The following is a 27,558-nucleotide window of genomic DNA, read 5'->3' on the forward strand; positions in this document are numbered from 1 at the left end:
TTTTGTGTAGTGGGTAGGCATTCAGGCAGCCGAGCTTCCCTTCAGCCCTCTCAGCTAGCACGAAGAGAAGCAGCTCACTGCTGTGGCGGTGAGACCATGATCATCTAAACCGAGATACGTGGGATTTTGTAGAAAACTGGCTACACCAACAGAAGTCAGAGAGGCGACAGCTGCTGGGCGCTGCCTGGTGCACTGAAAAGCAAGTTTCTATTTTAGAAAAGTAAACATAGATTCTAAAGTATCATTCTCTTTTTTTTTTCTTTTCTTTTTTTTTTTTTAAACCAAACAAAAATCTTTCAGCTTGTAGGGAACTTTTGCAGCAGTAGTTCTCACTTTAGAGGACAGTTACTCATCTGTGTGCATTGCATGCCCTATGAGGAAGACTCTAGCATCAGTGTGAGGATGTCATAGTTACCATGCCTAAAGATGACTGTCAGGACAGGAATTGTAGACAGAAGTTGTATCTCTTATTAGATCAACTGAAAAAGTTGGGAAAAATGGACATAGGTACAGAGTAGGGGTTTGTGTCTGCTTCTTGGCTCTTGTTGCATGAAGCAGAACAAATCCCACATGGTTTTGTGCTGAAACAGTAGTTGTTAAAGGCCCAGAAACTCTCCCAAGTACATGTTTCAGGAAATAATGATGTCACTGAAATTAGTGAGGACCAGCTGATATTTCCAGCATCATCAATGCTTTGCATGACAACTTGTATAATGAGCTTTGCATGTATGTTTTGTTGCTTGTTAATAATTTTCAAGAAGTAACAAAACTCTGCAGTTAGGTTTTGTGGAACATTGTGCAACATGTTTGTTTATCCTGTATCTCCCCAGTCTATTAACTTGCTTCTTTAAATTCAAATGGATACGATGATTTGCAGATTCTGGCATGTACTACCTAGGTAAAGTTTTTGCTTTGTTTCCACAGTTACAACACCTGAAATATTTATACATATGTAAGATCTTAGTCAAATACAGAATTGAAATATGCTTTTTAAGAACCACTTCTTACAGTGGTTTAATACTTGAAATTAAATTAAACTTCTTTAGGCAACTACAATAATCCATTCTTTAGATGATTTCTGGTTGTATTTGGTTTTCTTTTAGAGAATCAACATTAAAAAAAGAAATCGATGAAGAGAGAGCATCTTTACAAAAATCCATCAGCGTTACTAGTGCCTTGATCACACAAAAAGATGAGGAGCTGGAAAAACTCAGAAATGAGGTAAATAAAGAACAGCGGGATGATTCTGAATTTTGGATTAAGTTGTGGCTAGAAGCATATAGCTTTGCATGCTTGCCACTGAAGGGTTAGCTAGTTGTTTTTCTTTACTAATGTAGCACAGTTAGACCTTAGAAGTAAATCTTTAGATACCTGTGCCTAGTTTGGTGGCTCGTGTCATGTATTTTTGGTGGCTATTTAGCCATTTCTACTAAGGATGTCGCCTTGGTTCTCTGACTTTGTTCTGGAAGATCTAAGCATTCTCAAATAATTCTTACAGATCACAGTGCTCCGTGGAGAAAACGCGTCTGCAAAAACCTTGCAGTCAGTGGTTAAGTCACTGGAGTCTGACAAACTGGAACTTGAGGAAAAAGTGAAGAACTTGGAGCAAAAGCTCAAGGAAAACAACGAACAGCCTTTAACTGTAACAAGCTCCTCAGGTAAAAGAGAGTACCTTTCTGCTGCCTCTGTGCCTTCAGCTTTGATCTTGTAGATTTTTGCAGCTGTTAACCAGATAGTCAAAAGGAGGCTTTACTAACTGAACCTCCTGAGAAAGGTGGCTTTCCTGTTGCAGAACACACATGAGATTTGAATGAAGGAAGCCTGACCAGCTGCAAAACATGGAAGCTACTGACATTGCCAGTTAACCCCATTTTCACCCGGGTGGGGGGCAATTCGACTTGAAATGGAACGTGTGTATAAGCTGTAAAACTTTATCCTGCTCATGGTGTGGCTTCTGTGCAAGAGCCTTTCTCAGGCTGGTTTTCATTTTCCTTGCTGGAGCTGCAAAGTGACATGTAGGCATCGTAACAAAACCGCCTACCTGAGCACAGGACTGAGTCCCACATTTTATACACTCGCGCTTACCTTATGTTGAGCTCCTTAAGCTTCGTCCTACAGGCTCATCTCTGCAACTTTAGAGATGTGTGATTTAGGAGATTTGTGAACTTTAGTTGTCACCTATACATACATTTTTTGTATTTTAATAAGTAACATACAGTATCGAATATGCTTCTGCAATGCAGTGGTCAAACAATTCCCCAGAAAAGTCCCTCATACCGAAGCTTATACTGAGTGATTAGAAGTAACGAGAATAAGATGTTTTGGAGACTAGAGACTATTACGTTATTTCAGTCTCTGCCTTAAGCCATTGTATGCCTCATATTATACCTTGTCTGGTTTTTTTTCTTTAAAGGTGACATTGCTGCTAATCTACTTCAAGATGAAATTGCAAAAGAGAAGCAGGTACTTGATCTGAGACATCAGCATGCTAAAACAGCGGTGTGTCTTGGCAGTGAAATATTTTTCAAAAAACAGTTTCTACAAGATTTTGTACGTCAGGATTATAATGGGCAGATTTATCTTGGAACCTTGTGCTTCTGAAAGGAAATCTTAATGACAGTAAATACTAAGAATCAAGTGATGAGCGATACTGGAGAAATAGTTCAGGTTATTGGAACATGAGAAGGCAAGCAGGGCAGCAGGGGTGGCAAGTTTTGACCTGCAGCCTGTTGGTGAGGTGCAGCCCAGCAGAGCACACGCAGGAGCTGCCCCTTGGTGTTCTTTCCAAAGGTTGCTTGGATGCGCACAAGGAGTAAGGCGTTGCCCACCTGTATCTGTGGTGCTTGCCATCTTGGGGCAGTGGGCTACCCGAGCTCCCCATGCTGCTTCTAAACTTCTGCAGTTGGAAATACTGATCTTTGCTCATTTTTAACTGCAGAACTTTACTCTAAGTGAAGGTTGGCAGCATTGCTCATTTGTCACGTGCTTGGTAACAGGAAAAACGTGTACCAAGCAGAATGATAATCATAATGAACATGAGAAGTGCGGCCTGTGGCAACAAATGCCTGGGAAACACGGTTACAACAGAAGCACCTTCTGCTCATTATAAAGTCCCTGTTAGATCACTAATGTCAGTCATATTGATTAAAAAATATCCTTCCTAGTCTGTACAGAGGTCAGAAGTAGTGTAATTAACATACACTGACCACCAATCTCTTTTTCTGGTTGTTTTTTTTTTTGCATCCTTCAACTCACCTGCTGATGGCAACCCTTCCTTCCAATCAGCACGAGGTTTGTTCCACTTCTTGGCTTCCTTTATTTTATTCACTATGTTAATTTGCCAAGCATTACTTGATTACATTCAGCAGTGCTGCTGCAGTGCTGGCTTGCTGATCTCTGTGGTTCTCTAGCTTTCGGAGATGCCGATGGGTGCGCTGTGCTGTTCCAGTGCCCACTATCCACTTTGGGATAGCTCTGAGAGTATCCACCAGAGCGGCAGGCTCAGGGGAACAGAGACGCTGTTCTGATCAGAACTACACAGCTGGATTTATGCTCAAACCATAACATTAGAAAAAGAACTTGATCGGTGGTGGGTTGAGACCCACTGATGTCTGTCAGACATGCTGGCTGGGCAGAAGGACGTAGCTCCCTGGGCAGAAATCCTGCTGGGTGTCTCAGGGATCCTTTGGGAAGCTCCTGTCCCTTGTTCTATCAGTGTCCACAAGTGCTCTCTGTAATACAGCGACGCAGTGGTAAGAATTAATGCAGATCTGCACATGTCAGTTTGAGGGTTATTCCTTTGTTGCTCGCTGTCTCTGAAGTGCAGTCCCAACCTGCTGACAACCGTCCTTGTTCTTGACTGTCACAGATCGACTTCCTGAATTCAGTGATAGTAGATCTGCAAAGGAGAAACGAAGAATTGAACTTGAAAATACAAAGAATGTGTGAAGCAGCCCTCAATGGCAACGAAGAGGAGATAAATAACTATGACAGGTATAAATCCTAAAGGAAACCTCGGTTTGTGTTTTGGTGGTAGCAGTCAGTTGTTAGCTGCACAGTGCAGCAGCCTGATTCCAGCTGTCAGGAAGGACAAACAACTTTCTCTTGAACTTAATGACTGAACCACCTTGTTTTTAGGTCCGTGACTATGGTCTATCTGGTGGTGCAAAATGATTCTCTGTAGCTTGATCACAAGTGCTGAAGTATCGTAACATACAGGTGGTCAGTCTTGGTCAAGTCTGGCTCCTCCCAACCTAAGGAGAAGAGCCTGTGCTCCCAAGAGGCGGGTAGCTGCACTGGGATGGGGAGATCCAGTCCAGAGAAATAGAACTAAAACCAATTTGATACATTGTGACTTCATATCTCTCCTTTCAAGGGAAAAGAGAAACTAGTTTACATGTGGGGTTTTTTTTGACTGGTGTCAGCATTTGTGCAAATATTTACACAAACAAAGCAGTTTGGTAAATATTATAATGTAAGGGATTGTGGGGGTCCTGCAAAGTAGTCAAGATGTCAGAAAAACCTGAGAAGGGCTTTTATAATTATTTTTTGCTGTTGACCACTGTGGTGTTTCCTTGGTCTCAGTAATTACGAGACAACTTACAATGCGGGGCAGGGAGCCAGGCCTTTCTCCTCTATGAAGAAGTGCCCTGCTTGACTTGTGCTGGTGCTGTTCTTGCAGTGAGGAAGAAAGCTTGTCAAAGAAGAAGCCTCGTCTCTTCTGTGACATCTGCGGCTGCTTTGATCTTCATGACACTGAAGACTGTCCGACCCAGGCACAGATGCTGGAGGAGCCGCCCCACTCGGCTTACCATGGCAGCAGGAGAGAGGAACGCCCCTATTGTGATACCTGCGAGATGTTTGGGCACTGGACGTCCGACTGCAATGATGATGAGACCTTCTAATGCCACACGTGGCCAGGAGGACACTGTGTGCCCCGATCAGACAATTTATACCACCAGCATTTGTCTGTGCTGAATGTCAGGAAAAGGGACAACATTTCTTGGCCCCCTTGCTCCCATTCCCCTTGCCCATCCACTCCAGAATCAGTAAATTGATAAATATTTTGCTCCTCCACTAATAAATACCCTATCTCCTTTTAATAAACTGAAGTGAAATATAAATACATGATTTAACAAATGACTTTATGCTGTCTCTTCCCAGGTTCTGGGTTTGTCCCTACTCTTTAACAAGAAATGCCCCCATGCTGTTGTGTCTGTCGATGGAAAAACATGTATAGGAATGAAGCAATATAGCTATATTAAAGCTTATTTAAATACCTTAAAATTATGCTGTTAATTTTCATATTTGCACTAAACCATTTTAAGGCTGAATTTGTACATTTAGATTTTTAAGCTTTTTTTTGACACTGGACTGGGTTGAAAAATATTTCATCCTTTATTTTAATTTCCTCGTTTGGTTGCGATTGATTTTGTTCAGCAAACATGAGCTCTGGGTTGTGGTTTGATGTCGGTGTGAAACGTGAACTCACAGGCAGGTAAGAAGAAGGGGAGCTGCTGCGGGGGGTGGGGGTGGGGTAGAAACCCGGGTGTTGTGCATACCTAAAACTGTTTGTGGGACATCTCGGGGTTTTTTTCATTCTTTCCGCTTCTATATAGTGTGTGTGTATATATGCATATATATATTAAAGTTCTATTTTGGAAAAAAAAAAAAAAAAAAAGGTGTGTGTTCTTCCATGCGCTTGTGTCCCGTTGGGAATGTTGCCCTGTGGCTGCAGGGTAAGGAGATGGATCAAGGGGGTGGGGGGACGCTCAGGCCGCCAGGGGGCGCTGTGGCAGGGGGCGGGGTCACGTGGTGGGGGTCACGTGAGACGGCGGGTGGTGATGGCGGCGCATCTCAGCTCGGGGCGCGTTAACCTGACGGCGCTGCGCGAAGCGGGGCGCAGGGAGCTGCGCGAGTTCCTCGATAAGTGCGCGGGCTCCAAGGTGAGCGGCGGGGGCGAGGGGGGTCCCGGGGGGGCAGCGGCGGGCTTCGGGCCTGACCCTTCTGCCCCTTCCCGCAGGCTATCGTGTGGGACGAGTCGCTGACCGGGCCCTTCGGGTTGATCGCGCAGTACTCGCTGCTGAAGGTGGGCGCGGCGGGGGGCGCTGGGGAAGGGGGGGGGGGGGCGTCGTGTCCGGGCGCTGAGCGCCGTGTCCACCTAGGAACATGAGGTGGAGAAGATGTTCACGCTCAAGCCGGGCCGCCTGCCGCAGGCAGATGTCAAGAACATCATCTTCTTCGTCAGGCCCAAGCTGGAGCTGATGGACATCATCACGGACAACGTGCTCAGGTGTGCTCTGCCCCGGGGGTCTCCGTCCCCTGGGCCCCCACCGCAGAGAGGGGACAGGTCTGGCCTGGAAGTGCCACGTGGTTTGTCACCACCGGTGGGCTGCAGTCAGGGTGGGAGATGCCTTGGGAAGGGGGGGGGGGGGTCACTTGAGGGCACACGCCTGTGTTCCTTCTAATTAGGTGGCACGAGTCATGCTTTGAGCAGCCCTCCTGTATGGAACTGCAGGGAAAACCTTCCTGCAGAACCGCAGGGAAACCGAGTCGCCTCGCCCTGGTGTCACAGCACCTGTCCTGTGGCTGTGAACACCCTGTGGCTGTGAAATTGGCTGGGCAAAACCCATTCTGAAATACAAAGTTGGTAATAACAACCAAGTGCAGCATTCCCATTTCATTGGAATTCAGTGCTCCCAGCCCGCTGCCTGCACTGGTCACCCATGCAGCCCAGTTACCCTTTGCTGTGCTCCTGCCTGTGACTCTTCCAGGGAGGACAGAGGCCGTTCTCCCCAGAGGGACTTCCACATCCTCTTCGTGCCGCGCCGCAGCCTGCTGTGCGAGCAGTGGTTGAAGGAGCAGGGTGTGCTGGGGTCCTTCATCCACCGAGAGCAGTACAGCCTGGACTTGATACCCTTCGACGGAGACCTGCTCTCCATGGAGTCTGAAAGTGCGTTCAAGGTAAGCACTCGGCTCCTCTTCGAGGAGAAATGCTCGGTGTTTTTGTTGTCAGCTGCTGGTGTTTGGAACAGAGGCTCTCGGAGGGTTTGTGGGTGCCCTGCACAGCAGGGAAGGGCCCTGCAGAGCAGACGTGGCTTGATCCCAAGCGCTGAACTGAGCCTGAACTTCTCTGGCTGTTTTCTGACTAAACGCTGAAGGGAAACTGCACCAAGCTGCACCCCAGCTCCTCCAGCTCTAACTGCTGCTGTTATCTTCACAGATCGAGTATTCGTGAGGCTTAAAATATTTAGTCATTACAAAGAGCCAGTGCAGTTTGTTGCCGACACACAGCCAAAGAGCCGTGTACAATGGTTAATCCTGCACGCTAAGCTGCACTGAGAATTAACAGCTGGCACATACCAGCAGTGTATCCTCTTCTCAGAGTGCTGTGTCGGGACAGAAAGGTTTGAGAGCTGCTTTGGCCATCTCTGCCTTATTAAATGTAGCCCAGAGGACGCGTCAGGGCTTGCAGCTGCTTGTCGCAGCTACGATGAGGTGTTGTGCGCTCCGATTAGCCTAATTAGAGGGAGAGGCTTTTCGCAGTCACTTTCTGGCTCTCTCACTTCTCCCCATCAAACTGGGAGTAGTGTGTGGAGTTAAAAAATATTAGTGGCTGGTCCGATCAAATGCTTTAATACAGCAGCAGCACAGATAAGATGTGTATTTGCCAACAGCCGTAGTTGTTTCCCTGGCATATGTCTCCTCTGAACTGTTCACATGGACCACATTCTGCTGCGGAAGCAGCTGTGCCAAATCGACACCTCCCATTGGGAATCCTTCTTGGTTTTTAGGAATGTTACCTGGAGAGTGACCAGACAAGTCTGTACCATGCGGCAAAGGGGCTGATGACGCTGCAGGCTCTCTACGGAACCATCCCGCAGATTTTTGGGAAGGGCGAGTGTGCCCGGGTGAGGCGAATGCTGTTGCTGAAAAAATGCATCTTGTTCTTTGTAACTGCCTTAAGGAGTGTTTGGTTAAATGCACCTGTGGGTTTTTTGAATCCAGTCATGGACCCTTCTTGTCATATTAGAATTTCAGGGTCATGGCCATCAGGTCTTTGTCATCTCTGGCCAAAAGAATGAGCTTTGCTGTTCCATAAGGCTTCCTGTCAGGAGGATTTGTCTGATTTCATGTGCTTTTTGCTTATAGGTACACAGCCTTCGTGTTTTCAGCAGTTGTTCTTTCTGTGGAGTTTTAACACTTAGCTGCTCTGTTGGTAGCAAAAGGGCTGAATCAATTGGGAAATGCATAACCTACTGTTCATGCCTTAGGTTTTTCATGTCTTCCTATAACTCACCCTTTTCTCTCTGATTAACCTACAGTTTAATTGGTACCTTTTGTAATGAGGGAGCAGTTTGAGATGAACCCAGTGCTTTGGGCACAGTCACTGCCTTGCTAAACTGCAGAGAGCAGCAGAAAAGGACTTTTTCTTTGCCTCATTCTGCTGCCATCTGTCAGCCCATTTGTACCTCTTGCCATTCTCTTCCTTCACACATTATGCAGCCCATTTGCAGGTGCATGTACTTGTAGGCACCATAACCAGACCAATGTGATTTATTTTCAGCACGTGGCTAACATGATGATCAGGATGAAGCGTGAGTTCCCTGGAAGCCAGAACTCGATATTTCCCGTCTTTGATACGCTCTTGTTGCTGGACCGCAATGTTGATCTGCTGACGCCATTAGCTACGCAGCTGACATATGAAGGGCTGATAGATGAAATCTATGGAATTCAGAACAGTGAGTATTGCTGGGTAAGGGGGAGCCCTCTGGCATGCTGGAGCAGGTTGCAGTGTGTCAGGTGGGTTTTTGCTTCACTAAATGACTGTGATGTGGGAGCCGGTCACCTGAACTTAGTGCAGGGATGGTCCAGTCCCAAGACCAGCTCTGGCTCTCTTTTTGCCTAGAATAGGGAGCGGAGTACAGTGCATGCTTTTTGAATGGGTGTAGTTTGGATGTCAGCCGGGTGCAGACACAGTGACACAGAACATATGGTGTGGGAGTAGAACTGTTAGTGTGTGCTTTCACCCTCCAGCCTGGCTGGCTCATGTGCCGCGCCAAGGGGATGGGAACAGTTTGTGAAAGGCTATTCAGAGCTTTCTCCTGCTCTTCAGCAGGTAGTAAGGAAAACTCCAGAGAGGCATTTATGGATTTTAATCCTTCCTGCTGTACTGAAGACTGGCCGGAATCCCGTCTCCAAACCTCTTTGAAAGCAGGGTGGCTAACACTGGGGTTCTGATCACGTATGTTTGTATAGGTCCCTGGGTGAGTACGAGGAGACTCTCCTTAACTAACACATACTGAGTTGTCTGGGCATTTGTATTTGCTTTGCTGCTCAGAATTGTTTCCAGCTCAAGGGACACGTTTCCACAGCCTGCTTAACTTCTGGTGGTGAAGTTCCAGTACTTATAAGGACTATTTCTCTGCATTTCAGCTTATGTGAAACTCCCTCCTGAGAAGTTTGCCCCAAAGAAGCAGGGCGAGGGTGGGAAGGATCTCCCCACAGAACCCAAGAAGCTCCAGCTGAACTCTGCTGAAGAGCTGTATGCTGAAATCCGAGACAAGAACTTCAATGCTGTGGGGTCAGTGCTAAGCAAGAAAGCCAAGATCATCTCAGCAGCCTTTGAGGTGAGGCCCGTATCCAACTGTGCATCCCTTGGGCATTCTTGCCATCAGTTAAGTCGCAGTCTGCATTCAGCCGGGCTGTTGTGACTGGCAGCTCGAGCTGTTGCCATGGAGTAATCCCCTAGACAGAAAAACCAGGTAGTCTTCAGAAGCCACTCCAGTCTGTTCCCCTGCTCTGGGATGAGATTAGCTCCACTTTCACTGTTCTGAGTAGGTGTTGGTCAAATCTCCTCTTAAGAATCCTGTAGTACTGCAGATCCTCTCTTTGCTTCTCCCCACACCTCTGTTGCGGAGGTTTTCCTATCCTCACTGTTAAAAGCTTGGCTCGGAGCTAGCCTAACCACATTTCTGCTGTGTGAGCCTGTAGTTCCCATAATGGGAATAACTTTCTTCAGTCTGCAGAACAGTCAAGTGCTGTTTCCCTCTGCAAGAGGCCAAAGGTTAATTTTAGCTACTGATCAATTCCACTTTGTCACTATTGTTACCTGTGAGCTTGGTTCCAGGGTCTTTTTCCCTTTGTATTCACTGAGGATGCAGAGAAAAGGCTTTAAGAACTGAAACTGCAAAGTGTACGTTCACAGAGTATAACTGGCATAAAAAACAATAGGAATGTGAAAAAGACCGTTGTCTTACAGGAGGTTTGAGCTGTAAATTCATGCTCATGTGTCACCTTAGACAAAGCTGGAGAGTGTTGCGGGGTATGTTTGTGGTTTTGTTTGAAAACATCCTGTTGATTCATAAAGAAAGTGAGATCCCATGTCTCTGCTTTCACACTTCATGGTGATTCTCAAGAGAACTTGTCACATTGATTGTATTTCCTTCGTTTTTTCTTTGCCTCTTCACTGGTGCCACATTTAAGAGGAGGTAGCAGTACCTTAACCAAAATACTGTGTGCTCAGCCTCATCTCCTAGTACATATCTATTACTGCAATATTAGTGCTGAAAGTGCTAAAGATGGATTATTCATACTGGTTGTTAAAGGAAAGAAAAAAAAAAAGGAAATCTAAGAAATTGTCAGAGATAATAGGTGATAATGAAACAGCAGCGGATTGGCAGCAGAGGCCTTATTAAATTGCAGGTTTCATCATTGATTATCACTCTCCTGCCAGCACTTGCCCGTTTAAATCCTTCACATGAGTCAAATTATTATTTTTATTCCAAGTTACAGCAAGAGGCAAGTAGCGCAAATGAAATACAGACCTCTGGACTGCTCTGAAAGCTGGAGTCCGCATTATGCTTCATCAGATCCTTGCTCAAAACCTGGGCCGTTGTTACAGCCAGGTACAGTGAATGGCAGCCTTCTGCTTGCGAGGGACGCAGGCCCCACCAGCCCAGTTCCTCAGCACCTTTCACTACTGCTTTGAAGGGAAGTGTCCCCCGTCTCTGACTGCGTTTGCCTTGAGCTCTGTGTTTACTGGCAGCTGGGAAAGTAATTCATCTTTGCATGGAAAAGGTAGTTTTGCTGGTAGGGAAACTGAGGAGCAGATCATGATGGCTGAAGTCAGACAAAGGTGGAGAAAAGCGATTGGCAATACTGGTACAATGGAAAAAACCCAGTCTAATGATCCTGTTCTATTACATCCTGCCTCTTCTATTGATCAAAGTGCTGTTGCAGGTAATGCTGTGACTTTAGCATAAGCATTTGAAGTCTTTTGCCTAAAAGGTTGCATATCTCTAATGGTATCTGCTGTTGCAGTGAGTACAGCAAAAAACTTTCTCACAATAAAATAATCAGGTTGGTGTTATTCATCTGAGCAGGACCTAACCTAAGCAACGGATTTCTTTAGGAAAGACACCACGCGAAAACCGTTGGAGAGATTAAGCAGTTTGTCTCACAGTTGCCACACATGCAGGCAGCAAGAAGTTCTCTAGCAAACCACACCTCCATTGCAGAGCTCATCAAAGATATCACCAGTGAGTACGTGTTCAATAGGCTGACTAATTTAAATACAGCAAGATGCAAGACAGCTGGATGGACATCATTCAGCTTGGCAAAAATTGGCTTTGCTCCATCCAGTGCATCTCTGCTGAAATGTTAAATGTAGAAAAATGTAGCTGTCAGTTGCTATTGTATTGATTTTCATTCTTTTCCCAAAGCATCTGAAGATTTCTTTGATAATTTAACAGTGGAACAAGAGTTCATGTCTGGAATAGACACAGACAAGGTAAGTAGATAATGACAGTTAGTGACTCTCATGTCTTAAAAAAAACTCCAGCATATTTCTCTGGGGTTTTTTCCATTTGTTTGTTTTTTTGAGAGAGAGAGAGGAAACATCTCATATAGGTGATGTCTGTCTCCTTCCAGTGTCAAGGCTGTGAATTCTCACGAGTCTCCTTGCACATCTGCAGTATTATTCCAGTGATGCTGAAATCACTGGATTGTAGTGATCACTGAATTCAGGTCACTGAATGTACTGGGAGGTGGTGGTGTACTGTGTGCTTTGCTGGGCTCTGGTTACCTCTCATTGTCCATATACAGCTGGGATGTTTTGACTTGTACAGGGGCACTATGTGCTGGGAGGGATCAGTGAAAGATTGAACACCATCATCAGAATTTTTTCAGTCCTTCAGACAAAGTTTAGGTACTGGCTGTGGAACCCACATGCTTTAGAAAAACGCTGGGTGGAACCAGTGCTGGATCACTGTCTTACAGGTGGTCTTGAGCTGCCTGGAGAGCAGCTGCACCCTCTTTCTTGCTGTGCTGGAGATACTAGGCAAAACTAGATCTTTCTTTCCAGGTCTTCTAGACATTTAACAGGTCTTTAAATAACAGCTTGTGTTGTTTTGTTGGTTTTTTTTAATAGGTTAACAATTACATTGAAGACTGCATAGCTCAAAAACATCCATTAATCAAGATCTTACGTCTTGTTTGCTTGCAATCTGTATGCAATAGTGGACTGAAGCAGAAGGTTCTGGACCATTACAAAAGAGAGATTCTCCAGGTGCGGCTGTAACTTTAGGATCAACAAATTTCTGAGAAAATTCACATTAAATCCTCAGCTCTACAACACTTGCATTCGAGACAGACATATCTTATACATGGGTAGTGTTGCTTTCCAGTGTGTACAGTTGGAGCGCTGGGGCTTCTGCTTAGGCTGTTAGCAATGACTTAGGAGGTGCATATATATGATTTACAACATGTAGATACAGAGAGGTTTATATCAGTTCACTTTTACTATTGTGATTTAAACCCCAAATAGATCTTAACCAAAAAAGTTTTTTAAACTAGCATCTTTGCCTTTTTCTTTTTCTTTTTTTTTTTTTTTTTAACACTGATCATGGATTATTGACATGGTATTAAAGGTGAATTCTTCCTATTGCAGACTTATGGCTATGAACATGTATTGACCTTAAACAACTTAGAAAAGGCTGGACTCCTGAAACCTCAGACAAGTGGTAGGAATAACTACCCAACGATCAGAAAAACCCTGCGCTTATGGATGGATGATGTCAACGAACAGGTAAACAGGGGCCTCGGCAGTGAACATTACATCTAACAATACAGAATTATGTGCAGCAGGAAAACCGTTTTGTTTTGGTTGGTTTTTTTAAATTTCTCTGGTGCTGTTTTGCAGCATGAAGTAGCACTCACCTGCTGATTACATTCTGCTCTCTCCTGCAGAACCCAAACGATATTTCCTATGTGTACAGTGGCTATGCTCCACTGAGCGTACGCCTGGCACAGCTACTGGCTCGGCCAGGGTGGCGGAGCATAGAGGAGGTGTTAAAGATGCTGCCAGGTCCCCATTTTGAAGAGAGACAGCAGTTACCTACTGGCCTTCAGAAAAAGCGTAAGTATTGCTTTGTTTTCCCATTCTTTAAAAGGAGATGCATCTCTGTTAGGCTGGAATGAGGCAAACTGAAACGAGGGCTGGAAGAGTCCAGCATCTTTCTTATCTCCCTGTCCTACTGCAGTAGGAGATCTACCTAACCCATTTTTACAGAGAGATTTCTGGCCTCTTTAAAAACATTCAGTCACATATTCAGCCTTCCATTAACGGACAGTACCATGTGCACTGTGGAGTTGTACATTTGTTTAACTTTTCATCAGGGTACTAAAATAAACCCTAACCTTCCACTGTGATTTTATTAAGTAACACTTTAGAAAGAAGGTCAGCATCACGCTCCTAGCATTAAGCCTGGGAAGGCACAAGCACTTGCTGCAAAGAGACGCCAGAGCTGGGAGTAGAGTCTGCATTTCTGGGCCCCAGTCTGGAATTCCACCCAGTAGGTTTCTCCTCTAATTCAGCTGCGATCTTTAGTTTTAGGACATTTTGAGTTTGACTGACAGGGATGGGAGGTGTAAAAATGAAACTAAAACAACCTGTAAACTTCTCTGAATGCACAGGTCAACACGGTGAGAACCGAGTCACTCTGGTGTTCTTCCTGGGAGGTGTAACGTATGCAGAAATTGCTGCACTGCGATTTCTGTCCCAGATGGAAGATGGAGGCACAGAATATGTCATTGCCACTACAAAACTCATCAATGGAACAAGCTGGATTAAATCCTTGATGGAAAAACTGGAGCCTGCCCCTTTCTAGGGTTTGTGGCGAGAGACAGTGAAAGTGAGAGGCCCTGTGCGACGTCTTCTGGCATGGCTGCTTGAACGTCAGCAAAATATGACAGTGAAAGAAGCTCTCCCAAGACCAGCTCATCATGCAATTACCCTCATCCCTCTCTGCACTTGTTCTGACTGTTTGTGGAATTTCCTAGTAGACAAGCAGTTCTGAAAGGCACTAAAAACGAAATACACAGTGGAAGAAAGAGAGATCCCTGCTCGTGGTCTGAAATGGCAAATGAGCGCTGAGGGAGTTGGGGTTTGCCCTGGTCCTTCTATTTGGCAAATTGCTTCTTTTCTTTCTCTCAGTTTCATTTTAGTGGGAGATGTGATTACTTCTTTTCACCCTCCTCAGGTGCTGAGGAGGCAGGATGTTTTCTGTTCCTGATTTCATACCAGTGTTCCTAGTCTGTCTGTCTCTCTGGTGCCTGATACATTCCATCAATGCACTGGATCTGTTTCTGTCAGAGATCTGTACCCAGGGTTCAGTTTCCTGCTCATCTTTCTGGTGAAAACCAACGAATCTGTGCTTCCCCCAGCTCCAGCACATTCACATCAACAGACAGCAGCAAGGGCCAGGCCACAGTAGCTAAATTTTTTCACATCCTTGGCATCTGATTGTACAACGGAAAGAGAATTGCTGTGAAGGGGAAGAAGTAACTTTTTTAGGTTTAGAAACTTTGTGGCTCTCAGGCATCTAGAATAATGCACTGGCAGGTGCTGTACTCCAACAAGCTCTCTGTTACAGTTAGTTAGCTGTAGGCCACACAAGTCCGCTGTCCTGTGTGCTTTAGCCAAGGCATTCATTGGGTTTCCTGCAGCAACAGCTAAACCTTAAACTATCCACATGCATGTCAACAGCAGTGACTACTAATACAACCAAATGCATCCAGAGTGTGAGGGAGACAGTTGAACCTTTAAATTCAATCACCCTCTCAAGGGATTGGTGTGAGGTGGCTTGTTTGTCCTAGGTACACCCACCTGACTCTGGAAGGCTACTCCAGAGTATGAATTACATCAGTGTGTCAAGCAAGAGCTTGTGTTCGAAGACACACACAAACACTCCCCGTGTGAGACTCAGGCCAAAAATAGCTAGGTCAGTGACCTAGTAAACAGTGGGTTTGAAACAGACACTTTTTTCACCCCCCTGTTCAGTTTATAAATTGTACTTGCTGCCACAAGCTGTTGTAGAGCTCAGACTTAGAAAATGGAATTTTCCATGGTCTTTATAGCTGGGTCTTTGGTGTTGCTGAGCCAGTGTGTGCAAGAGGCAGCTTCTGGCTCCAAAAGACTCAGCCTTGCTAAGTGCCAAAGGCTGGGAAGGCAGACCAGGGCTCATGGCTTGTGCCTGTGCTGCTACACCTCAGCCCCTTGCCTGCTCACTGTCACTATACCCACATGCTTCAACAGCAACCACAGGGGACTCTGTTTCACACTGCATTTCACTCTTAAGAACAACTTAAAACCCACCCCACACCTTAAATCACTCTCTTTGCAAACATTTCTGATCTTAGTTATCCTGCATTATGCATAATATGTCCCAAAAAAACTTTTATTTTTCCAAGCCGTTATGACTGTGGGTTTCAGTCTCTTGGTTTTTTGCCAGGTTGAGTTCTGCCAAATCAGCCCCTTCACAGAGCCCCTCTGTCTGTTTAACTTCAGTTTACTTATTAGAATAAAGCAAATTTGTATTTGATCTTTGATTGAAAGTGTTTGCTCACACTCTCTTTCTCTGGAATACAAAAATAAATAAAATAAACCCCTGCATTGTGGTAGCTGTATCCTTCTCCCCGTGCCCCAGGATAACTGAATTACAAGTTGAAACTATTTTTCTAACATCTGGATGTTTTTTCTTTAGGCTTATGCACTAATTGCATTCTGTTCTGCCACTTAACATACTACATCAGAAATACTTACAGGATTTCCTGACTTCTAAAGAAAAGTACATTTTTAATGATTGGAGACCAGGTGGGTGGGCAACTTGTCTATTTGTCTTACAAAAACAAAACATGCTGCAGCTTTGACAATGATGCAAGGAGCAAACGTGGATTGCCTTGCTCTGCATTATTTCCACAGTTCCACTGTGAAGTAGGTAATTTCACAGAATTTAAAAAGAAAATGGAAGTAGCACTGGATCAAAAATTAGATGTTACTGTGCAGAGAAAAATAAATAATGTGATTCAGCACAATCCTTAGGGAGTGCCCTTGGCTTGGCCTTGAGGGTCTTTGTATTATTGCAATTTCCAGATACATTTTTTTTAATCTTAAAATTTGAACTAATCACAAGGAAGTTAATAGCACTGATCAGGCTAGTTTGTGAACTCAGGTTATGGCCTGTAAAAACTACACCACAAATGAATAAAGGAAACTGTGCAAAGAACCAGTTCAACAGCTTGCTTACTCTTTCACTTGGACCAGCAAATTTCTGTGGGTTTTAGTTACACTAGAGGCAAAACTTATTTTGAAAATACTTTTTGCTGTATACTTAGGCAAACTCTGATTGATCAACAATGCAGTGTATTTTTTGGCAGACCGCAGCCTGCACCAGCAGCAAGCTAAAGCCATGCGGACCCTCAACAAAGTCTCTTCCTGGAACTATCCAACACCAACAACAAAAAATAAAAGCCATCTTGACGTTGATCGATTCTCTGGAGGAGCAATTACTACTTAACGGGCTTCCTGAGCAGCTTGATTATGTTCTGCTTCTGTCTAAGGCCTTGCTGACCATGTGGGTAATAATTTGATAACAAGAGAGCCTAATTAAATTAAGGGGCCATTTTCTACATCATAATATCTTTGTAGGTAAGAGATTTGATTTGCAGTACATACTATTCCTCCTCTCTGCTGTCTGCATTTGTCTGATTTACAAGCAAAAAAAGAAAACATTGCCTAACCTCCACCCCAAAGGACTTTCACTTTTCATATAGCATTATCAGAAAGCAGTTTTGCTAAAAATAAACATATAGCTTACCTCTCTCCACCCCACCCCCTTGCTGCAGAAGGAGTTACAGTGCTCACTCGCTAAAAGGTAGGGATGACTTCTTGGATGTGCAAGGGTGTAGCTAGAGCAGTGAACTAGTGACAGTGCACCAACTAAACTATCTTCAGTGCTCACTCTCTTCTGATAAAAAAGAGCCCGCACAGTTCCATCCTGTAATGTGCCACCGATCTGGGACGATGCCCAGCTGTATGTGAGCACCCTCCTCCCCAAGTGGCCCACAGAAGCACAGGGTTCTCAGAGAATGAGCAAGAGGCACAAAAGCCTTCCAGATAACTGCAGAATAAGAAGTGTAAGATGGCACAACTCTTTGTTAGAGGAAAACCCCCCACATTTAAACAAATGCAGGTTTTGACCTGGTAACTTTAAGCCACGGTGCTTAAACTCATGAAATACTGTTGACAAAAGCGCTCTGGGGAAGGGGAGCTATTTGGCATGCTCTGTACTGCCGTGCAGCACAGAGCGCAAAGGCGCTATGTCATACAATAACTGGTCCTGACCACACCTAGTGCATTAGTCCTCATGTGGGCTGCAAACACAACCTCATTACTCCTGGCTCTCAGACGAGCAGATCAGAAGGGGATCAAACTACAGCACAAACCATTTAGGAGCCAGAAATTCAAGGGGCAGCTGCAGAACAAAACTAGAGAGAAATAGGAACTTTACAAAGTAGAGCCCATCATCTACCTAGGTAAGCAGTTTATTTCTTTATTAACATCTTTTTAGATAACAAGAAATCATGTAAAGCCTATAAATAGAAAACTTCAATGCTTTGAACAACTGGGAAACCATGGCTCGTTTTAAAATGCAGTAGTTTCTGTAACGTATACATGTGCCTAAGCTCAGAACTCTTTAATAAGACCAAAAAGTGAACTCTTTATCACAAGAGCTCTTTATATTCTAAGTAGCAAGATGGGAATTCAGTTTACTTTAGCTGGCTTTAGACTGTTTAGAAAATAAATAATCCTTCCAAGTTAACTTTATCATAAGTCTGGTTTAAAATTCCTTTTATGTGCTTGACCAAGAGTATAGCTACTTTTGATCAGGCACAGTTATGATCAAAATTAAAAAAACATGTAAATTGGAAAGGTAATAGAATGTTTAGACAGGTCTTCACAGCTTTAACTCTAAGGAACCAACAACTTCTGTGAAATAGTTCAGATTTTATATTAAACTAACAAATGAGCAATCGCTTCTAACATGATGTGCAAGTATAACTTTAAAATACAGCTAGAAGATGAATTCTAAAGCATCTTATACCGTGTCTCCCATTTAAAGGTTATTTTTAACGTGAGATATAAATATTTGCCTGTGCAAACTTGTATTTAAGCCCCACTTTTCGTCATTCTTAAACAAATGGCTCTGTTTGTGCCAGTATCTCCATTAGATGCAATTATATCATTAAATATTAATGGTGGCTTCCTTGGAGAAATTGACCACTTTGATCAGAACACAGTGTTGGTAATGCACCATCAGCGACTGCTCTGAACGTGAAGCTTCCTGGATGCACAAACACTGACACAGGGGGAAAGATACCAGGAGCCAGCTGGGCTCTGTAAGGGCTTCTGGCCTGTACTGACACAGCCATGTCCACTGCCTGTGTGTCTGTATTTTAATTTGCTTAGTTACCAGTCCTAATTTGGAGACTTTGATCAGCTGCTGGACTCCTTTCCAACACTGTGCAGCTCAGCAACCCCGTACAGGACTCTGAGCAAGCACATACAAGTCCGAAGTGATGCTAACAACCTTCTTAGAAGGACAGGTGGCCATTAACCTTCCTGAACACAGCCATTTCTCCCCACAGCAGGGCCACCCTGTCGGCTCTGCAGTTTCCTTGCTCAGAAAGACTTATCCTGTCCCTTTGCTTACAGAGTGGGGAGTAGCAGGGCAGCAGCCAGCCCCAGGGACCCTACCTGCTGCAGCACCGGGGAGAACCATGCCGGACTCCTTCGCCATCCACTTTCTCAAGGTGCTGAAGGAGCTGCTGGCCTTCGTGCTGTTCAGTTACACCGTGCTGGTCGGGGCGCTGCTGCTCGCCGGCTGGACCACGTACTTCTTGGTGCTTAAATGAGAGCTCCCCTTCTGCCGCTGCTGCCACAGGCAACTGGCTCCACCATGCAGCTCGTCCTGCGTGTCTGCTGGGCACACAGAACGGCGGTCCCTTGCTCCTGCGCCAACTCTGCAAGCGTTTTGTTTCGTTACTGTCTAATCACAATCTTATTTTCTTATGTACGAATAAAGATTTAAAAAAAAAAAATCTGCATACCTGCATACATGCACTTTACTAGTCTTTCTGCCTCTTGCAGATTCTTTGTGTCTCCTAGACACTTGCCCCTCTTCCCAGAAATATTTAAAACCCTCTCAGCAGTTTTCTCCTGAGATTCTCACCCCACGCCCCATTTCGAGAGCATGGCAGTCTGCCGAGCACAGCGGAAGGATGCAACACAATTCAAACATGACCAACATCTCAAATAAACAAGTCCTGCCTTGTTCAGCTCTGCCTTATTAAAGGTGTGAAGGCAGAGATACAGAAATTACTTGTCATTTTTTCAGAAGTCCTGAAAAGAGACATTTCAAACCAGCACGTTTCCCTTTTCCTACAGTTTTATGAGGGAACACCAACACCACATTACCTACAGCGCTATTACCTGGCACTCTCAAGTGTGCAACACTTTTCAACAAATGCTCAAAACACAGAGTTAGCCAAAATACGTGCCTGTGATACAGCACTGCCTCACTAAAAGTAAACAGTGCTGAGTAAACTGATTCTCATAGAGAACAGACAGGAATTTCTGCTATAGATAAAAAGACTTAATTAACGAGGGCCTTTCATGTGAAACTATACAGGAAACCTTTGCTGGAGAAGCTGGGGATTATCACTAGTGCGGGACTAGCCAAACCCAGAGCAGCATCATATCCTCTTGAAAAACAAAGAATTAAACCGGGGTGGGGCGCAGGACCTGTGGGAGGCAAGCCAGCACACCCTCAGCCCACTGCCCTGCTGATGCCCTGAGACGGAGCTGAGGGCCGCGCTCTGCTGAGCCGGGCTGGCAGGCCGGGTGCCTCCCAGCAGGGCACACCGAGGAGCGGGCCAAGCACGGCCCGAGCTGAGAGCTCCCAACACCACTCCCGCCTCCAAGACCCATCAAGGCGTGTCCCCAGGCACCGCCGATACCTGCAGCCACCGGGGCGGCGGAGCAGCCGACCCCAGGGCGGAGGAGCCGCCACCACCCGCCCGCCACCTCAGGCAGCCGCCTCCCTCACAGCGCCCCTCCCGCCCTCGGCCAACGGCCGCCCGCGCGCCCCGCCGCACGTGCCCACCCCCTGCGCATGCGCCGCGCCGGGAAATCAGCCCCGCCCGCTCCGAACTCCCTCTGTCCCCGGCGCGTTGACGTCACTTCCGGCACACCGCCCTGTCCCAAGATGGCGGCGGGCAGCCGGTGGCTCCGGAGCTGCTGTTCCTTCCTCAGGTACCGCGGTGGCCCCCGCCGCTCCAGGGCCCGAGGGCGCGGCGGAGCCGGGGCGGTGCAGGCGTTCAGGCAAACACCCGGGTGGCCGTTACCGGGCTGGTGCGGGCCGGGCGCGGCCGACAGGGCTGTAGTCAGGCCCCCGCCTCGGCTCCGGGCCGCTGAGGGCCTTTGCGGCTCCGGGCCCGTGCCTTCTGCCCGCTGTAACCGAGCCAGCCACGGCTGGAGCGGCAGCCTGTGCCACCGAAATGGCCGTAACCTACCTCCTCCGCCTCCAGATGCCACGGTGGGATAGCACGAGCAGTAGGAGTTGTGATACACATACAGCGCTTGCCACTGGTGGTCGGTAGTTTCAAAGTACAGAAGAAGGAAAAGTGACTCGTTATTTTCAGAAAATTGCTGTACAACACAAAAGTTCTCATGACTGGGTGCTGCTGTTCTTCTGCTCGAGTGTTTCAGTGACAGGCCCAGGGCCCATGGGCACTTACACAACTTTGCATGTAAATAAAACTGGCTGCAGGAGGCCCTAAGTGTCGCTGGGTCACAGCAGGTTATTACTGGTCCTGCTGCTCACCTGCATGTACCACACAGCACTTTTAAGCATGCTTTTTAATTTGTTTTTCATTATCATTAAATATTAGCAGTATGATAGTACCAGATACATTTCCGCTCTCAAAGGATTAATAACCTGCTATGTTTGTTTTCTTCTCTTGCACTTAAGTAATAGAATTTTAAACAAACTTAATGTTTAATAAGCTTATATTTAATAATAAGTTTAAACTTACTAATTCACTATTACACATCTTTATTACAGAAGCCTGGTAGAGATGAGGTCACCTAGAGCAGCTTCTAGGTGTTCTTTTCCTCTTTCATACCCATTTCCTACCATACGCTGGTTATTTCTTGCACTTAACTTTGCTTCTTGCATTTCCAGACAAAGCTTCCCTGTTCTGGCCAGGATTCCTAGGCGCTGCCTCTCAGGCATGAATGGACGATGGCACCAAATGGCAGGCATGGGGCTGGGAGTGGCGTTGTGTGCAGTCCCAGTCGTGGAGGTAATATATCCAAAGTGAGAGACATGTAGCAAACAGTTTAATATTCAAAACCACCTGCTTAGCATTTTACAAACTGGTACTCGCCCTCAGAACTGCATTCCTTCCCGGCGATCCCAGGTGTTTAAGTCTGTTGTTAAAGTTGTTAAGGAAAAGAAATGAGAAAGACAATGTCTATCTTTAATAACACCTTGCAAAAAACAGCTGCCTTGTTTTACACTGGCAAAACAGCAGGGAGAATTAGACTGTCCAACCTTGTAGCTAACCCTGGTGCTCTTCCTTAGTTATTTGTTACTAATAACACTCATATGAAAGTCAGTGAAAAGCTCATGCAAATGTCTTATCTTTCAGAAACAGAACTCAGTTTCTCTCAGTAATGATGCCTTGATTAAAAGAGCAGTTTCCTTGGTAACAGACAGTACTTCTACACTCCTCTCTCAAACAACGTATGCATTGATTGAAGCATTGACAGAGTATACAAAGGTAAACTGAGAGATTACGCACTTTGCTAGCAAGTCAGTACTGGCAATACTAAATTATCTGGCACTAACTACACCTGTTAAACCATACTTAAAATGGACTTCGTTTTTTTTTTAATTTTAATAAAAGAGGTGTGGGGGGTTGGAGATGTCAGTTCCCTAGGAAACAGTGGGATAGGGCTCACTGTTCTACTATAACAAACACAGAAGTTATTTTTAGCCGTGTTAGGCTGTTGCTTTGAGCTTGAACTTAAGCTGAAATGACCCATGTCTCAGAACTGGGGCTAAAGAAACTTGTAACAGTTACTGGATACCTGCATACTAAGTAGGATACACCAGCTGTATTCTTCAGTATTTTATTTACCTTCTGTGCCCCTTTCTAAGGCCATGAACTTGAGTTTCATCAGAAGAATTCAGTGAGCCATATTTAAGTCTGAATCAAGAAGATATTGCTGTAATTTTATAAATAAGTGCCAATTTGAGTAAAGTATTTGCATTCCAGTTTACTTCCTTATTAGTATGGCAAGTATATAAAGAGATGCTGTCCACAGCACTGCTGTAGGCAGGCAGCAAACGCTGTCAGTGCCTCCAAAATTGCAGTGAACTGGAGAACAAAGCATCTTTGGAACCATTCAGCAATTTTGCTAATTAACACTGAGACAACATCAGAGATATACAGATTGTCATGTAACTGTGTGAAATGATTCCTTTGCAGGCAGTTTATACACTGGTGTCTCTCTACAAGCAATATGCAAATCTTCTTGGGAAAATGAATTCAGACGAGGTGGATGCAGTCTGGCAGGTGGTAATAGGAGCCAGAGTTGATGTAAGCAATCAAGATGATTTTATTTTTTTTTTTACAATTTTTTTTTACAAACAATTTTGTAAATTATAATTCAGACAGCAATCTGCCTCTTAAAACTCTGCTCAGAAAGTTCTCACCTCACTTGCTCACCTTTTCACAAAGGCACTGTTTGGAAAAGTATTCAGATACTGTTACATCTAGTTAAGTAAGAACTTTGTTTGATTCCTAGATGACGACAAAACAGCAGGAATACCTAAGGCTGGAATCCAGCTGGATGACAGCGTTACGTCTTTCAGAAATGGCAGCAGAAGCTGCATATCAATCAGGTAAGCACAAGCAGAAATACCAAGAATTTCTTTCCCCTAGAATTTAGGCAGTATTTGATGAATGAGAATGAAGTAGAGAGAGACAGAATATATATTCAGTTCATGTACCAACTTACAACTAGTGCTTGGGTTTTAGAGATGCTGAGAACTTGCATTCTTTTACTGGCTACAGGTCCAGTAGAAGCGTTCCGAGAACTAGGCCTGGAAACTTCACATGCAGTTTAGATCAAGACCAACCAAAACAGGTTTGAGGGAAGCGTTTAGTCCTTTTTAAATGCAACATTCAAACCCAGTTCTAGGAGCCACAGAAATAAGGCTATCTAGGGGGTCTAGTAGGTCTTTCTAGCTGGATTCACTTTTATTAAAAGAGTGAGACTATTTTCACTTTCATGCAAGAAAGATACTAATTTTGGTCTTTTCTCACAGTATACACACTTTCACAGAAAGTGCAGAGACTTGGTAACTCTGAGATTGAGTTATGGCAGCTGACTTCAGTAAAGTTATTGGAGGGGAGAAGGGGAGGAAAGCAATGAGAGTACACAGGGACACTCTCTAAGTGCCTGAAAAAGACACAGAACCAGGAGGAGCATGAGAGGAGAAAGCGTTCACAGTTCAGCAGTGGCACAGCTATCCCTGCGGCTGGTATGTGTCAAGACAGGCCAAGGACTAGAAGTTTCTGGCACACGATGGCTAGGCTTAGTTCTCAAACCCACTGGCACAAGCTGATTGCCCTGATCAGACGCTGGCTGTAACCCAGTTGGGTGGGAAGAATTCAAGGTGGCAAAAAAATGTCAAGTAGGCATAGTGTTTAAGGTAAATGAACTGTAAATGCACTTAGCATTAATACCATCCAAGAGCCATCAAAACACTTAGCAAAGCAGATGATAATTAATAGACAGTTGCTTCCTTAATTGAAAGTTTGCTGAGTGCTCCTCTAACCCACTGTATTTAAATTATTACATTTCAGGTGCAGACCAAGCCTCCGTGACAGCCCGCAGCCACATTCAGCTAGTGAAATCGCAGGTGCAAGAAGTGCGACAGCTCTCCCAGAAAGCAGAGACCAAATTAGCTGAAGCTCAAACAGAAGAGCTCATAAAAGCTCAAGGAGAGGAATCTTCATTGCCACAGGGTATTTTAGGAAGTACAGAGGCAGGTGAGGACCCTTATCTTCGGGAGGACTGAAAGGAACTTAAGAGTCACCATAGAATATGTGACAGTCAATCACAAACTGAAGGTCCCAAACTTTTAAGTGTGGGATAGTGGGAAACTGCTGAAATAAGCCTATGATTCCATTCCCCTCCCCCCAACATTTTTTGTTGTAAAGCAAAGAGGATTGCTTTACAAATCAGTTCCCCCCCCCCCAACATTTTTTGTTGTAAAGCAAAGAGGATTGCTTTACAAATCAATTCCAAGTATCTGAAAGGCCTTTATCTTGTTTGTAACTTGTTTGTAATACTTATGGATTCAATTACTGAAATGTTCAACTATGCAAATGTGAAAATTGCTATCAAGGATAGCTTGTTGTTCATCGTCTCTCTGCTGGGAGGGTCCTACGGATTGTTTGATAGTTTGTGAGCGCTCTCTTAAGAGGCTAACTAGGTATCAGCCAAAGAAGTATTTAAAAGTAATTATTTTTAAAGCTGTGAAGTAAATGATGTCTGTTAGGAGATACCTTCATTAAATTGTGCAAAAGCATCTCATTGCAAGTTATGCTCATTTGGGTAAGACATTAAGCGCTGTTTTCTGTTTGAACTTAGAAGTTTGTAACAGAGCTGAGTGACAGCTGCATCAAATTTGCAATCAAGAGAAGTTCTCAGCTGTAAAGCTAAGGACTTTCTGTGGAGTGACCCAGGCTCTTAGTGGAGTTCTGCAGTTCAGTACAGCCACCTCTTTCACCCAAGAGTCACCACTAAATATGCATGTGCTTTCCCCAGGAAGCAAAGGGAGATTTGATTTTCAAGATACTGTGGTTATAAACAAAGTCGTTGTGGCAACTGCTGTGTATTTCTTTATAAAGCAGTGAGCAAAAGCAAGCGTTACATATTTGAATGCTTTTCAACATGAGCTTCAGGAAAATAATTTCAAGTCTCTTTTTGCAAGCTTAATGTGAAATTTGCAGTATTAACGGTATAGACAATATAAACTTAAGCTGAGGTTGCTTTCTAGAGCAGTCTTTGTAGAATCCTTTGTAGAATAGTATCCACTAGAACTTTATCACTGCTGGTTTGAGTCAGATAATCCCCATTCATCAGGTTTTGTAAGAAAACACGCATTAATCATACATTTTTCACAACAAATGAGCATATGATGCACTACATGTGTGTCGAGGTTGCTGTTACTAAATTGAGTTGTGCTGGACTAAGAATTTTTTCAGCTGTAGCATAAGCCTTCCTGTCTATTGAACAAATGCAAATCTGAGCTGCACAGCACTGTATACTTATAGATTAAGTAGAAAAGGAATTAGTAAACCACCATTTCTTGCTCCTGCTCCTCACTGGGTGCTGCTGTATCCGAGGTGGAGGGCACAGCTCACAGGAAGATGCCAGTGCCTGCTGTGCCAGTATGCAGGAGGTCCCAAACACAGCTTTGGGCTGGAGCATTAGGAAAAAAAGCCACTATGAGAGGATTATTTACAGCAGTGGCACAGCCACGCCTTCACAAGCCAAATGCAACTTCAGGTCAACCTCTAACCACAACTGCTCTAATTTGCTACGTGCTGCAGTTTCAAGAAAGTCTGCCAAGCCACTGACCCAAATGCACGTACAGGTTGTGTTCCTTGCAGGATGCCACAATAACTCTCTTCAGATGCTTGCATGGCAGAGATACAGCTTACAGCAGACAAGCACTGCTACAGGAGCCTGCAAAGCAACGTGTTCTCCTTGTCAGAACCTGCTCCCAGCCGCCTTGTTGCCCCGCTTGTTTCACTGCTCTTACTTCCCAAGACACAGGCTGTACCCACACACATTGAACCTTCAGCTGTGACAGGGGCCAGCTAGTAAGTTCAGTCAAAATGGGAGTGAGGAGCTCCGTATCACCACTATAATGGGATGGAAAAAGAGTCCCACACCTTTACTGGGAAGTGAGAGTTGCCTGTTGGGGGTTAGCCCATACACCTAAACCCACAACAGACATGACATCACACTCTACATTATGTTACTGAGTTGGCATTTGGAATCATCTAGTGGATCAGAAAAATGCTGCCACAGCAGTTCACAGGGTACCACAGTACACGCTCTGTCCAGCCTCTTCTCTGGAACAAGCAGTGGTGCCCAGGAGCTAGGTTTTGCTGCTGATACTCGGCCTTGTTTACAAAGCCAGCACATCTGAAACGACATGTAGATAATTTCTCAGGTACAGCTAGTACACCTAATTAATCCTTGTTAGGGCTGCAGTGAGAAGACACGGCAGTAGCTTGTACAAGACTGCACTGAGGATGGACACACACACACAGGCTTACCTCTTGCAAGAGCAATTTTTTCAAACGCCTACTCACATCTGGCACAGAAACTGCTCGCATGAGAGTGGTAACTCCTGCTATAAGAGTCTGGGTCACACCGTGGGGCTAAGCTACCACTACAGCGGGTGTTACAGAAAGCCAAGGCAGCAAGTACTGCCAGGAGTCCCGCAGCCTGACAGCACCCCACTGGAAGGCAGCCAGCCTGCCCTAACAGCTCATCACACCTCTGGTCTCAGGATCTCCTCAGTCTCTCTGCCTGTAGTACAGGCAAGGACCACCTGGAAGCATTTCCCAGGCAACTCTGAAAGCTCCAGCTCACAGCTGGTGGGCAGTGAACGCTGGGCTGCTGGCACTACACACAGCAATGGCAACAGCACAGCACAAAATGTGCCAACTTCCGTAATCACAGACTTCCTCTCTACCCCACTGCCTTTTTCTAAAATTTCCAGGCTGCTTCTCACTCACACACAGCACAGCAGCTCCTGACCTAGCAGCAAAACACCCTGAAGCTGAAAAGCTTCACAGAAGTATCACTGAATCTGAAGTTTCATATTTGATCTCTTTCCTCAAACGGGCGACTCCAGGACACTCCTAGATTGTTTCTGTATCAATGCATCTTGCCTGGACAGGGGCAGAGAACGGCAGCTGCCCACAGGAAAGGAAGTGGCAAGTATCCATTTCCACATAACCTTATCCTCTTTAATATCAATGACTCCTTGACATACATACCCAGCACCAGCTCTCGGTCTTCTCTGGCTTTTAGTGCTCTTAGCTTTCAGGAGACCCAAG

General features: G+C 45.1%; 3 protein-coding genes across 19 annotated transcripts in view; all 3 read left to right on the top strand.

Annotated features, from left to right (window-relative positions):
- Positions 1–5,286, top strand: part of CLIP1 (CAP-Gly domain containing linker protein 1) — an 81,365-nt gene extending 76,079 nt beyond the window's left edge. For 14 of the 15 annotated variants that reach the window (XM_040609665.1, XM_040609547.1, XM_040609564.1 and 11 more), the window contains 6 exons: positions 1,104–1,221; positions 1,499–1,658; positions 2,414–2,463; positions 3,286–3,291; positions 3,869–3,993; positions 4,682–5,286. In XM_040609665.1, the coding sequence (XP_040465599.1) occupies positions 1,104–1,221; positions 1,499–1,658; positions 2,414–2,463; positions 3,286–3,291; positions 3,869–3,993; positions 4,682–4,904 (682 nt within the window). In that variant the 3' untranslated portion in view covers positions 4,905–5,286. The remainder of the gene's footprint in view (positions 1–1,103; positions 1,222–1,498; positions 1,659–2,413; positions 2,464–3,285; positions 3,292–3,868; positions 3,994–4,681) is intronic. The other variant, XM_040609591.1, reaches the window with a different exon arrangement.
- A 536-nt stretch (positions 5,287–5,822) lies between these two features.
- VPS33A (VPS33A core subunit of CORVET and HOPS complexes) lies at positions 5,823–15,950 on the top strand. 3 transcript variants are annotated; one of them, XM_040609735.1, is made up of 13 exons: positions 5,823–5,945; positions 6,023–6,088; positions 6,165–6,292; positions 6,774–6,963; positions 7,794–7,910; positions 8,567–8,741; positions 9,436–9,629; positions 11,414–11,540; positions 11,724–11,791; positions 12,431–12,568; positions 12,950–13,087; positions 13,249–13,417; positions 13,975–15,950. In XM_040609735.1, the coding sequence occupies exons 1-13, from the start codon at positions 5,844–5,846 to the stop codon at positions 14,166–14,168; spliced, it is 1,806 nt and encodes a 601-aa protein (XP_040465669.1). In that variant the 5' UTR covers positions 5,823–5,843; the 3' UTR covers positions 14,169–15,950. The 3 variants fall into 3 exon arrangements, 1 of the variants encoding a protein (XP_040465669.1); XR_005830029.1 differs by lacking the exons at positions 12,950–13,087; positions 13,249–13,417; positions 13,975–15,950 and having other exon boundaries at positions 11,414–11,544; positions 12,431–12,446; XR_005830030.1 differs by lacking the exons at positions 11,724–11,791; positions 12,431–12,568; positions 12,950–13,087; positions 13,249–13,417; positions 13,975–15,950 and adding an exon at positions 10,789–10,907 and having other exon boundaries at positions 11,414–11,500.
- Positions 15,951–20,570: 4,620 nt separating this feature from the next.
- Positions 20,571–24,514, top strand: DIABLO (diablo IAP-binding mitochondrial protein). The gene is made up of 6 exons (XM_040609754.1): positions 20,571–20,653; positions 21,585–21,705; positions 22,054–22,185; positions 22,897–23,007; positions 23,216–23,312; positions 24,280–24,514. The coding sequence occupies exons 1-6, from the start codon at positions 20,607–20,609 to the stop codon at positions 24,492–24,494; spliced, it is 723 nt and encodes a 240-aa protein (XP_040465688.1). The 5' UTR covers positions 20,571–20,606; the 3' UTR covers positions 24,495–24,514.
- Positions 24,515–27,558: the final 3,044 nt, after the last annotated feature.

The sequence above is a fragment of the Falco naumanni genome, chromosome 1 (assembly GCF_017639655.2).
Source record: "Falco naumanni isolate bFalNau1 chromosome 1, bFalNau1.pat, whole genome shotgun sequence".
NCBI lineage: Eukaryota > Metazoa > Chordata > Aves > Falconiformes > Falconidae > Falco > Falco naumanni.

Coding starts and splice junctions, on each gene's coding strand:
- VPS33A (XM_040609735.1), top strand. CDS start 5,844: ATGGCGGCGCATCTCAGCTCGGGGCGCGTTAACCTGACGGCGCTGCGC. Junction 6,293..6,773: donor ATCACGGACAACGTGCTCAG/GTGTGCTCTGCC, acceptor TGACTCTTCCAG/GGAGGACAGAGGCCGTTCTC. Junction 9,630..11,413: donor TCATCTCAGCAGCCTTTGAG/GTGAGGCCCGTA, acceptor GGATTTCTTTAG/GAAAGACACCACGCGAAAAC.
- DIABLO (XM_040609754.1), top strand. CDS start 20,607: ATGGCGGCGGGCAGCCGGTGGCTCCGGAGCTGCTGTTCCTTCCTCAG. Junction 21,706..22,053: donor GTGCAGTCCCAGTCGTGGAG/GTAATATATCCA, acceptor CTTATCTTTCAG/AAACAGAACTCAGTTTCTCT. Junction 23,008..23,215: donor TAATAGGAGCCAGAGTTGAT/GTAAGCAATCAA, acceptor TTTGATTCCTAG/ATGACGACAAAACAGCAGGA.